General features: G+C 44.6%; 1 protein-coding gene across 1 annotated transcript; it reads right to left on the minus strand.

Annotated features, from left to right (window-relative positions):
• Positions 1-431: 431 nt before the first annotated feature.
• Positions 432-10,112, minus strand: LOC121617946 (sodium-dependent neutral amino acid transporter SLC6A17-like). The gene is made up of 11 exons (XM_041953145.1): positions 9,815-10,112; positions 7,210-7,367; positions 6,213-6,339; positions 4,348-4,529; positions 4,143-4,253; positions 3,795-4,036; positions 3,354-3,546; positions 3,071-3,263; positions 2,589-2,748; positions 2,326-2,488; positions 432-839 (listed from the first exon to the last, which is right to left on the minus strand). Exons 1-11 carry the CDS (start codon positions 10,095-10,097, stop codon positions 432-434), a joined length of 2,220 nt encoding a protein of 739 aa, XP_041809079.1. The 5' UTR covers positions 10,098-10,112.
• Positions 10,113-12,074: the final 1,962 nt, after the last annotated feature.

The raw sequence follows: 12,074 nt of genomic DNA on the forward strand, positions 1-12,074 counted from the left end.
CCTTTCACTGTGCAGACAGGCATGTGCATTAAACGGTATGGACGTGTGTGTGTGTGTGTGCGTGTGTGTGTGTGACGGGGGTGGGGCTGTGTCTGCTCAGGATCCTTATAATAAGGCAAAGAAAAGCAGATCACAGAACTGCATCTTAAACCCTGTGATGTTAATTCAATACAGAACTGGTGCAGATGTACAGTGTGTCACCCTGATTTCAGTGTTTGATCTCCTGTTAAAGAGAGAGCTTTTTTCCCTCCTGCTGCAGGTGGTTCCTTGGTGTTATTTTGTGAAGCGTTGGGCGGCTACATACAGTTTTGTGGCGTTAGTAGGGCAGTGGAGGGGATTCTCTGCGCTGCAGTGACCCCTGGTGGAGACTTTATGGCTGGAAGGTAAACTGTGCTACAGGGCGGGGTGTCAGAGGGGCGTTTGGACAGCAGTCAAGAGTCAGACTCTGGCGTGGCAGGCGTGGTTGGTGTAGTCGGTGTGGTGGGGCTGATGGCAGCGTTCTGGTAGCTCGTACCGTAGCAGCTGTTTGGAGACAGAGAGTTGGGGTCCAGAGATTTGTTCCCTGCTGGAGTGAGGTAGGCTTTGCGCGCCGGCACCGATGACGGCGCCTCACCGGGCTTGGCCCCGAGGATGAATCTGGCCTCGTCCTGCTCCTCCAGGTTGGACATGTCCTTCATCATGGTTTTACGGTAGGAGACAGACAACTTGTTGGAGCCGTCTGACATCAGATTGAAGCGCCGGGCGATGAAGACTATGGGGAGAGGAAGCATGGCTACGACGATGAGAGAGAAGCACATGGCCAGTGCCCAGGGAGGGTAGCTCTGGAAGCGCTCCTGAGCCTGCAGGCACACACACAGGATTTAGTGATTATGTGTAAATCAAAATGAAATAAAAAGAAAAATGTTCCTCTAAATGGAGAGGAGCGTAACAATTAAAAACTTTTCCTTTAAGCACAAACTGTTAGAGCTGAGCAGGTTGTTTTCGTTAGCCAGAAGCTGCGTTTCCATTACAGTTGTTCGCAAAATAAAAGCGATATTTCTGAAATTTCGGCAAAGTGCGAATGTTACTTGCAGGTGTTTCCATTGAACAGTGTTTTGCGAACCAGCCGAAATTCTCGTAAGTTCTCGGACGTCCCGCGAGATGTGTGTGCGTGCTGTGCGTCGGTAAAACTTAACACAAAGCCCTATAATTAAAAAGCACATGCTGAAGATGAAATAAAGAAATTATCTGTTGACTTAAAGTGATCACTGATTTTAATGGCCTATTATTGATCACTTTGTTATTACGTGAGGCTCGCTCTGACAGCGTCAGCTTGCGCCGGCGGAGCAGCAGCAGAATACAGGACTGTGAATTACTGAAGTGTCCTTTGAACATATTTTCTGTCAGCAATTATGTGTAAATATTAAAGTTAGTGGCGTGCACGCGTGTCTCCCACATAGCTGAGGTGCGCACACTCATCACAAGTTCATCTCACGATTCATGAAAACGGAATGATTAGATTTTGCAAAGTGCGCACAGGACGAGATCACAGCTGTCGGATTGTCTTTAACAGATCAGCCAGCATGACAGCTGGAACAGCTGTAGTGTTTTTGTCTGCTACTTATTGAGATCCAGAAAACATACAAACACTACAAAATTGACAAGACGTTATATCTGACTGCCTGCGGCCATCCCGAAACGGAGAGTCCGCTGACCCCGGAGACGTGTAAATTCGAAAAAAGTGTTTCCATTACACTTTTGCGATACACCTAAATATCGACACGTCTGAAAAACCACCTCATGAGAGCGTAAAAATGTTTTTGCGATATTTGAGAGGATTTTCGAAATTTAGGTGTTTCCATTACCGTTTTTTTATTGCGATATTTAGGATTTGCGCATTTCTAGGGGCAGTGGAAACGCAGCTAGTGTTAGCTGTCTGGCTCTAGGGATGCTGATGTTGATCTGAAATATCTCAGCAACTATTGGATGGAATTACATTTTGTACAGAGATTAATGGTCCCCAGAGGATGAATCTGGCTGACCTTTCAGTAAACATCATACCATCTTAAGCTTACCTAAATCTTGTTAGCTTTGTCATTGTTAGCATGTTAGCATGCTGATGTTAGCATTTAGCTCAAAGCACCAATGCGCCTACATTTTTAGTTGGTGCTCCTGCTTTGTGTTATTATCTTAGATTCAAAGAGACACACATATTGTACAGAGCTTTACAACGAATCAAATGAGACCTTCTGACTCCAAACCTGCTAGATTTTGGTCAAGGAAAAACAGCAGAATAAAACAAACAAACAAAAAAAAAACCAACAATACACACAAACACAGACTGACCAGCTCTTCGACCCAGGCATTGTATCCTGGCGGGCTGATGGCCATCTCAATGACAGTGGCTATGATGAGCACAATGAGACACAGAGGGGAGACGTACTTCCACAGGTAGAAATAGATCTTACATGGTCGGAAACCCAACATGTCCTCCAGATCCTGCAGGAACCTGATGGAGACAGAACAACAAAAACTTCTGTCATTTTCATCATTCAGATTGGAGCGTGACGAAATGCAAACACATGCACACAGACCTACAGCTAGTTTACCTTTTTGTGCCGTAAATCCAAGCGACAGACAGATTTTCCAGGATGACCACTACAGTGAGAGGCAGTCCGGCAGAGTAGTCGTCAAACATGGTGACAAAGTAATTCCCTGAGCGCTGAACGAACAACAGGCCACAGAAAAAGGCCACTATGCAGCAACACACTGAAACAAACCAGGAGGACAAGAAGAAGAAGAAGAAGAAGAAGAAGAAGAAGAAGAAGAATTAGTGCCGATGCAGGGGAAAAGATGAGAAATGGCCAAGATTTTGGTGTAATGGATTGGAAAATGGAAAAGTAAAATGGTTTTATTGCCAGTAAGTTGTTTTGTTTCCTGTGAGTGTTTTACATTCTGGACACTCAGAGCAATAATACAAAACTTAATGCAGCCCATTCCCAAAAGTGCTTTAATGTTGTGCTGAATAAGGGGTTTCAGCTGCTAACAGCATATAGTGGCCTGACTGAGGAAGTGAGTCAGGGAGGTTTACCAGTGAAAAGCTCCTTCTGGACCTTGTAGGCGTCGAGGACAGGTGTGGTGATGCCAGTCATGGTGCCGATCATGCTGCCCAGACCGAGGTTGATGAGCATGAAGAAGAACATGACCGACCAGAATGGAGACGCAGGGAAGTGGGTCATGGCCTCTGTGAAGGCGATAAAGGCCAAGCCCGTGCCCTGGACGGCCTGCAGAGAAACAGCCAAAAGGAGTGAAATCAGGTGACAGACAGATCGTGCGATGGATCCCTCTGGAGCAGGACTGTGCCAAAGACGCACCTTGTTGAGCTCGTCCTCCAGGAGACAAGGCTCCAGACCCAGCTGGGCGAAGCCGCCCTCTTTCACCGTCTTGATGACCCCGTACATCTCAGCGTAGTCTGATGTGGTGAGATGGGAGAAGTTTACATGTGGGGGGATCAGATCGTGACTCAGGACGTTAGAGTTGAGGTATCCCAGGATCTTCTCTGCATTCCTGCACAGATAAAAGGAAATAATCAAGTTAGCAAGGACATACAGTATATCTCCAAAATCGGAGCCAATTGCATGACCAGATACCAGCTAGAAAACTCACGGTCATAAATTCAGGCTATGGTTTTTAGTTAATGGTTGGAATTAAACATCTCAAAGTGGCTGATACTTCATGGCTTTTTTGTGTTGCATTCTGAAAGATTTTACGGGCCACATATAGCATGAATGTTGCTTTCGCAGATGTGAACTTACTCTACGACACACTTCTCGTTCATGATGTTGGCCTTGAAGCCCAGCACAGCGAACACCACCAGTGTGGCCAGAATAGAAGTGAAAAAGTTGATGATAGAGACGAGCACAGCGTCAAAGTGACAGTTGTTATCGATCTTATTGTAACTGGAGAAGGCAATGACTCCTCCGAATCCCAGGCCCAGGGCGAAGAACACCTGGGTGGCTGCCTCCCTCCACACCTGGGGCTCCAGCATCTTCTCCAGCTGTGGGAGATGGACAGAGGATGTCAGTTTATAACTTGATTATTGAGCAATGTCAGGATGGTTGATTTAAAAAAAAACTGTGACAAAGCAGTTCTGCCAGTCCCACCTTGGGAGTGAACATGTGAGCGATACCGTCTACTGATCCCTTCAGCATTAAACCCCTCACCAGGAAACAGAATAGCACCACGTAGGGGAAAAGAGAGCTGAAGTACATCACCTGTGAGAGTGGAAGTGGGAAAACATATTTAGGAAAAGGACAAGTCGTCTCCTCCATGTTTTTCTCTCATCATGTCATTCAGACTCTCTACTACCTTCCCAGAGGAGGCGATTCCTCTGATGACGGCGAGGCAGACGATGATCCAGGCCACCAGCAGAGACAGAGTCATTTTGATGTTGAGGCCGCCGCTCTCCGCGATGGTGCTGGTGGTGTTCAGGGTCTGCCGGTACCAGAAGTAGGTCGTAGCCGAGCTTTTGTCACACTCCGGCTCCACAACTGCGTGTTTTGCAGACAGAAAGAGACAGAGCTTTAGTCTGGGTGATAATGAAGGGAAAGAAATGGGTGTGAAGATGCAGCGGGGAGGTTTGGATGTCACGGTAAGGGCAGACGGAGAAATATGATGAGATTGAGAATGTTTGCTCAGGGGCATTATCTCAATTCTCGGCCGGTTTACACCTCACAGGCGTAAGTGGAGCCGAACAAGGTCGACTGTGTGCTTAGTATGCGGAGCATGAACCTCCAATTCATGACACTTGAGATTTTTTAGTAGTGCATACACAGTATATTCTCTTGTTACCTTGGGAAAATGATATATACTGTGTGTGGCTGAGTTTAGAGTCAGCAGTGTTACGATTCTCCACACAACATCGCAGGATGGGGCAGATTTATTCATGCAGATGCACATTCAGATGCAGGGAATGCTCTTCATGTACATGCCAGTCTAAATCTGATTAATTCAAGATTGCATCTGCTGAATTCATTGTTTATTGATTCCATTGTGAGGCTTTGTGCGTCTCGCCGGAAACAGATGGGTGAGGAGCACACGTGCACGGCTTCTGTGCTTCCAGTGAAATATTTTACACTCTGCTGCCGTCCTTCGGCATCAGCATCCTTCAGTCTGAGCGGCCGAATCTTCTGTCTGCCAGCAGCTGCTGCCTTGCTGAGTCACACACAGGCTGAGTGTTTCTTGGCTGCCCCGGGGTTATGTTATTATCGCTCATAATCAAACTCCAGAGGGTTTTAATCTGGATTATGTCCGTGAAGTCGTGACGGAAAGTTGTAAGGAAGTTAACACAGTTTGCCTGATCTGCTTGCTGCAGGTGTGTCGATAGAGGTTGAGGCCGCGAGGCTTCATGCAAGCAAATTTAATCCTCAAGCTCGCAGTATGGCGGCCCGTTGATGAATTACTGTGAGAACCATATATACACACCATGACAAAGATTGACCAGAACAATAACACAAATGGATATTGTTCCAAAACATGACATAATCCTGAACATGTATGCACTCTTGATATTGGATAAAGCCTTTGTCTACTGTAATGCCATCTGACTCCAGAGGTTGATTTGAAACAAAAACAAACACAAACTTATCTTATTCAAACTTTTATTACAATAAAAAGTCTTCTTTTTTCTTGGATTGATTAATTTCATCGACTGCACTTGTGATTCCTTAATTAAATTTGGGGCAACTTGTTTCTGCACTGAAACTGTATTTCTTGTCTATGATTTTTAGCTATGCTAGCATGGCTCTATGGACGAGTGTCTGATGGATTGTTTTGAAATTTTGTTCACACATTCAATTCCACACACGATGAATTCTGCTCACTTTGGTGACCCCCTGGCTTCTCTTTTCGTGGCTCCATGAGGTTGACATTTTTCGTTTTTATTGAAATATCACCTGCAAAACTGAGCCTCGGTTGTACTTTGTGCTAGTTAGCAAATGATAGCATGCTAACTTGCTCAACCAAGACGGTGGATTGGGCAAACATTAAACCTGCTTTGCATGTGCATGTTAGCATTGTCACTGTGAGCGCCTTAGCATGCCGTCTTCAGCATTTAGGTCAAAGCACTGCCGTGTCTAAATGCCACCACTAACATTGCTGCAGACTCTAAGTCTTGTTTTACTTATTTGTGTTTTATTGTATGAGTATGTTAGTTAGTATTTGGTGTCACTCACTGGCAAGTGTCCCATTCTTTCTGATCGGACAGTCGCTCCATGGAAGAGGATACTGGAAGGACTGGAAGAAATAGAAGATGCTCCAGCCGATGATCACATTATAGTAAAGACCCACAAAGCCACACACCTAGATAGACAAATAGAAAGATGGAGAGAAAGATTTTTTATTGACACATCACAGTATGTCCTCTGCTGTGTGACGTAAACAGCCTGCACACCGTCCATTGCAGCAACAGAAATTACTACTATAACGTGTCATATCTGAATAAACCTCTAAACTGCATAATAAGATCTGCACAGTGTGAGGAAAGTATGCAGATGAGGCAGCGGGCTTTGTGCATGTCCCACGTTGCTGTCAGTCTTCTTAGCAGTCGTGCCAGGCAGGACGTTCACAAGCTAAATAAGGTTGAGGAAAGCATGAATAATTAAAGTGCTCTCTTTTCAACGCTGATCTTCTGCGAGATATTTATAGCTACTTCTGCGCCAGCCGTGCAACTCTAAAGAAAGCCTACCTCTCACTCTCAAACACATCAATAGCTCCCTTAACGTGTGGAGGCTGCTGTCTCCAGATGCTCCTGTAACTTTATCCTGCTCAGTGCCATATCGGTTACGTGGTTGTTACATGCTATAAACAGACATAATCATGCATACAAAACCATACTTCATTTAAATTAGGGATAGAATTACATTTGTTCCATAGATAGATAGATAGATAGATAGAGATAAGATAAGATAAGGTACCATCATAAATCACACAGACAGAGCAGTGGCTTGTTTTTCATCTTTTAAATGCTGCACATTCAGCAGATATGCTTCTGTTTAACCTCCCTGATTTTTATCCCAGACTTTTTCTCTCCACCACACTGCTGTCAAACTGGTTTTCTGAGGCCTCCTGAGAGCCTTCAACAGCTACAGTGCACCAAAGATCAAGAGTTTTTTATAGGCTATAGAGATGATACATGATTCTGATTTACTCTAAACCAATTAAATGAATTACCATCAGACTGGACATCCCTATCCCGCCCAGGCTGGGACAGACGTAGTTCCAGACCCCGATGCTCCCACGTCGGATCTTCTGACCCACAGCCAGCTCCAAGAAGAAGAGCGGGATGCCGATGATGAGGAGGAGGATGAAGTAGGGAACCAGGTAGGCGCCTGGAAAACGGGAGGGCTTGTTAAGCTTATGCTGTACAAAGCAAATGTGTCAATTTGTACCATTTCAACAAAAATGGAGACACAGACAGAGACCCAGGGAAGTCATATGTTTGGCTAGCAAACCAACAAAGAGAATCAAGAGATGCTTGTCCTTAATTTTAAGGTCTTTTGCCACAGACACCGAAGGAATTTGTGATTTATTGATAAATGAAAGTAACTAAAAAACAGAAATTGATCTTTTGTTATAGGAAATACAGACTGTAGTTTTTTTAAGACAATATACGGCTTTTACTTTACATAATGTACGCTTAGAATTGCTGTTCTCTACTTTTCACAGTGTGTTATATTGCAATTACAATTTTGCATCAGTTTGCACTTGCAAAATGTGATATGGCGATTCAGAGAGTTGCATTTACCCAACCACCCCTCCTCCTGCACCCAGCTCCCCTCAAATGTAACGTCGTCCGCTCCACTCACGATTATCCTTTGAATTTCGTTTCAGTTTTGATGGAAGTCTAAATTTATCCCTTTGCAGCATAATCCAGAGAGGCATAATCAGGATGCAACTGTGTTTTATGTGCGAAGGGTGAGTCATCATCCGGGACTTATAGCAGGCAAACACGTACTACTATTAATACATCAGGAGTGGGAATTACATACAGTGGCACATATTTGATGTAGTGGGAGAAGTAATGAGGCGGAGAGAAGAGCGGAGGCCAAAGGCTAAATCAAGAAAGCTGAAATAGAGAGGATAGTGAGGTTAAATGAAGTGAGGAGTTTTGGACCTCCACTCAACTGCTCCATCACAGGTTATTTAAACTGGAGCCTGATTGATATGATATACGACAGAGTCACCACGAGCATGAAGATGTGACACTGGAGGGGGAAGTGATGGAGGTGGGGTGACTAGGGAGAGAAGTACCAGATGTGAGAGAGGAGCCCACACAGCGATAACTCCCAAACAACACTCTAATGTGTCTGTAATTGGCTCCCTGACAGAAAATTAGGGAGTGAAAAATGGCCGCTCACCAGGTCACATAGCCTGACTGGTCTGGGAGTCTGGCGTCAGTAAATCGTCTGTCTATAGGCAGTAAATCCTGCCTATAGGCAGTAAATCAGACACGGGTGATAAAGCAGCAAATACCATAACGTTAAAGACTCAGAGCGATGTGAGCACTCTTGTCTATCAGTCCATGATGGCAAGGTGTTCCTCACCTATAGTGAACACAGGTTTACACAGTGTACGATAACATACACGCCAGACCGAAATAAATGCTCATCACGATACAGTTACATTCATGTGTTTTTATCGAGCTCTTTTCTGTTTACCAGAGGATCAGTTGAGCCCGGCCGGCCTGCTCTGCCGGCAGTAGTAATCAATAGTGTGGCTATATTTAGACTTGCCTGTTTTCTGCACAATACAGCTGCTCTCTTGGAACTTCTGCACTGAATGGGAGTGACATGTAGTTTGTGATGGCCGTGGCTTACTGAGCTGCTAAAAGTGAAGGACAGGCAGCTGAAGAAGAAGCTGAGCAGTTGTTGTTCCTGATTTCAGCAACAAATTGGGCTGAGGAACATTGCGAAATGGCATGATGTGACAAAAATATGCAGAAAACACAGAACATGTTACTCTACTCTGCCTGATTCAGTGATCCTTTATCTGACTGAAGTATGTGTTCGAATCACTGGCCCTGACCGTGACTCTGAAGCACCAGCAGCCTGGCTGTGCTGTGTATTGATAAATCCATGGAGCTGTCTGTGGTGCTGAAGTAGCAGATGGATTTGTAATTGCGTTTTTCTCTCAGTCCCTCCCTTCGTCTTGGATGTATTGGGCCACCCGCCCTGTTAAAAATGAAGAAATCGCCTGCTGAACATGCTGATGTTTAGTATTCTGTTAAACATGTCCACCATCGAAGGTTAGTGTGACAGCATGCTAACATTTGCTAATTAGCACGAAACACCAAGTTCAGGTGATGGGAATGTCATCAGTTTCGCATTAAAAATCTCGACAAAAAGCTGTGTGATCAGAGTTCCTACAAATCCTGAGGCGGACATGAATATCTGCACCAAACAAAGTAATATGCTGTTAAACTATTCAGTGTCTTCTACTAAAAGGCTCAGTTTTCTGTTTCCTGTTAGTCCCAGAGAGCTCACATAATATGTTTTCTGTATGGATGTGATTTTAAATGTCCGTCCATCACATGTTCCACTTCATGGAAAACATGGCATGTTTAGATCTTTTATGTCCATCAGTGTTTATTAGTAGAAAAACAAAGTGAAAGCTGGAGCTTTAACTGTTGCTCTCAGCCTTTTATTCTCAGTGTCCTTGGGTTGGAGACACTATCACCGTGCATTGGTCTCTGTCATATTGTCTTTTTTGTTAACCTCACAAATAGGCCTTCAGTTAAGATTGTGCAACACAGCTTGGACTAATGCTTCTGACTCACCTCCTCCATTCTTCTGGCACAAGTAAGGGAAGCGCCACACGTTCCCCAGGCCCACAGAGAAGCCCACCTGGGCCAGGATGTACTCCAGTTTGCTGTTCCAGGCGGGGCGTCCATCATTTTCGGGCACCTCTATCTGCGGGACTTTCTTCCCGGCGGCCCCCCCGACGTTCAGGGAGCTGTTCTTGTAGTCGAGCGGCTCCTCGTGTGCGAGCAGGTCGGCCACCGACTCTGTGACGTGCTCATGGCTCTGCTCGCGCTGCGTTACCTTGCTGTTCTTAGGCATCGGGGTCGGGAAGGGGGTGGGGGTGGAGAGAGAAAGAGAGAGCGGGACAGAGACTGGTAGGAACAGGAGGAAGTGATACAGGCAGAGTGTGGAGAAGAGGTGGATGGATGTAGCTGCGAGGGAGATGCTGAGGAGTGATTTCAGGTCTTGGCCTCAGTCCTGCATCAGAAACAGAAAAGAAAGGTCAAATAGAAAATGTGTGCTTCAAGGACATCATCAAAATTAAATAATAATGTTGAATTCATGGACATAAATCCCAGAAATATTCTAGATTTTAAATAAGAATGTCAGCTTTGTGCCCCCTGACATGGATCATTAAATGTACAGTAATGCTAAGCTTCCCTTTCCTGGCTGTGATCCTTAAATAACACTTCACACATTCGCTGACACAATTATTCCTCCATTTAGTGCTTGGTTAGCCTCGTAATGACACACTGGATTGTAACACATGGTTGTGCCTCTCCAGAGTCATGAAGGATGTCAGCATAAAGACAGGAGACCATTTGTCACACCTGCCTGGTAGCTTAATCTGAGTCTTTCAGCAAAAACTCAACATGAACCGACATTTTCACAGTGAAAAAACAAAACTATAACAATAAAAACACACTCCCCCACAGCTCTTTGTTTCTCACGCAATGTTTTTGGTTCCAAAAAATTCCCAATCCTGCAAATTGTTCTATTTAATTTCCCTGTTCTGCAAAGCTTAACTTCAGCGAAGCTTTTTTTTCCCCTGTAAATCCCCATAATCCTCAGAAGCCTTGCGGCAACATCCATCCTCACCCCTCTTTCAGGGAGTGGTTGGTTCAACCCAAACGTAATGGAGGAAGTGAACATGATGCTTTGGATGAAGTGCCGTCATGTGTTCTCCTGATCCACATCACGAGCCCCTGTGTGGGCTCATTACTTATTGAGTGAGTCGGTTCTCCGTGATAAAAACTGGCCGTCCACTGAAATGCAAAACTGCAAATCTTGTGCGTTATTTGAACACATGCAGGAGGAAAATATACAGAAGAAAGAAAAGACTATGAAAAAAGATTATCCCACAGTTGGAAGCGAAATTGCATGGAAGAAAATGTTTGGAAACAGTATAGACAGTGATGCTGCACCTCGAGTGTGCTGCAACAGCAGTGATGCAGACGAGCCTTACATCAGCCTGAAACAAACTCTGCTACTACCAGCCACAGACCACACACTCCACACACACTCTCAGAGCACTCGCAGACACAAGATAGCTGCAAACACTCAGAAACTTCCTTAATTCACTCTCAGAATGTGCATTTAGCTTTCCTTGTATTTTTCATCGCCACAACAGATTTCTTCCTGTGTGCATGTCAAGATGAGCCTATGATGCAATAATCCACGGCCATTCACAAGTCTTCATAATCCCGTGTGCATTAACTCTAAAGCCCCCAGCACCGCTTTTCTGTGTTGTCATTCAATCCCATCCTACAGCATACAAGACACGTAATATCAATCAGAGGCTGCATCATCCAGCCAACACCGAGTAATGAAAACACATCAACTCAACCAACCAATAATCCAAAAACACACAGTTCAGATGACCCCATCTGACGCTAAGAGTCTGACTGCATGGAGCAATTTTATAGCACAGTAAAGACATGTTTCACATGGCAGGAAAAAGCGTCTAGACGAGCCTCTGCAAGATGTCCCTGGATGAAGATCTACCTTTTCAGTACTGCAAATATCTGCCTGATCTTCCTATATTGATGCTGTTTCTTATCTAGTCAGACATTGTGAATGCATTATAACAAGGGAACGCATGCATATCTGCACACACTGTACATCACTTCTACTAAAACCACATAAATTACTTAGACTCATCCTTATTCTGACCAAATGTTAAATCCACAGCAGAGGGTGCAACATAGTAACTTTCTGTATTAGCACAACAAGGATGTAGTTTATCAGAGGAAATATATAATGAAAGCAGTTTGTCAAGTCATATCCTCTGTAGTC

This window comes from Chelmon rostratus, chromosome 2 (genome assembly GCF_017976325.1).
Source record: "Chelmon rostratus isolate fCheRos1 chromosome 2, fCheRos1.pri, whole genome shotgun sequence".
NCBI classification, from domain to species: Eukaryota; Metazoa; Chordata; class Actinopteri; order Chaetodontiformes; family Chaetodontidae; genus Chelmon; species Chelmon rostratus.

What these genes read in the sequence shown, in the direction of transcription:
- LOC121617946 (XM_041953145.1), bottom strand. Translation starts at nt 10,097, where the DNA reads ATGCCTAAGAACAGCAAGGTAACGCAGCGCGAGCAGAGCCATGAGCAC. An exon ending in GAATCGCCTCCTCTGGGAAG is followed by an intron (nt 4,254 to 4,347) that starts GTAGTAGAGAGT and finishes CCACTCTCACAG; the next exon opens with GTGATGTACTTCAGCTCTCT. An exon ending in TGGAGGACGAGCTCAACAAG is followed by an intron (nt 3,264 to 3,353) that starts GTGCGTCTTTGG and finishes GTTTCTCTGCAG; the next exon opens with GCCGTCCAGGGCACGGGCTT.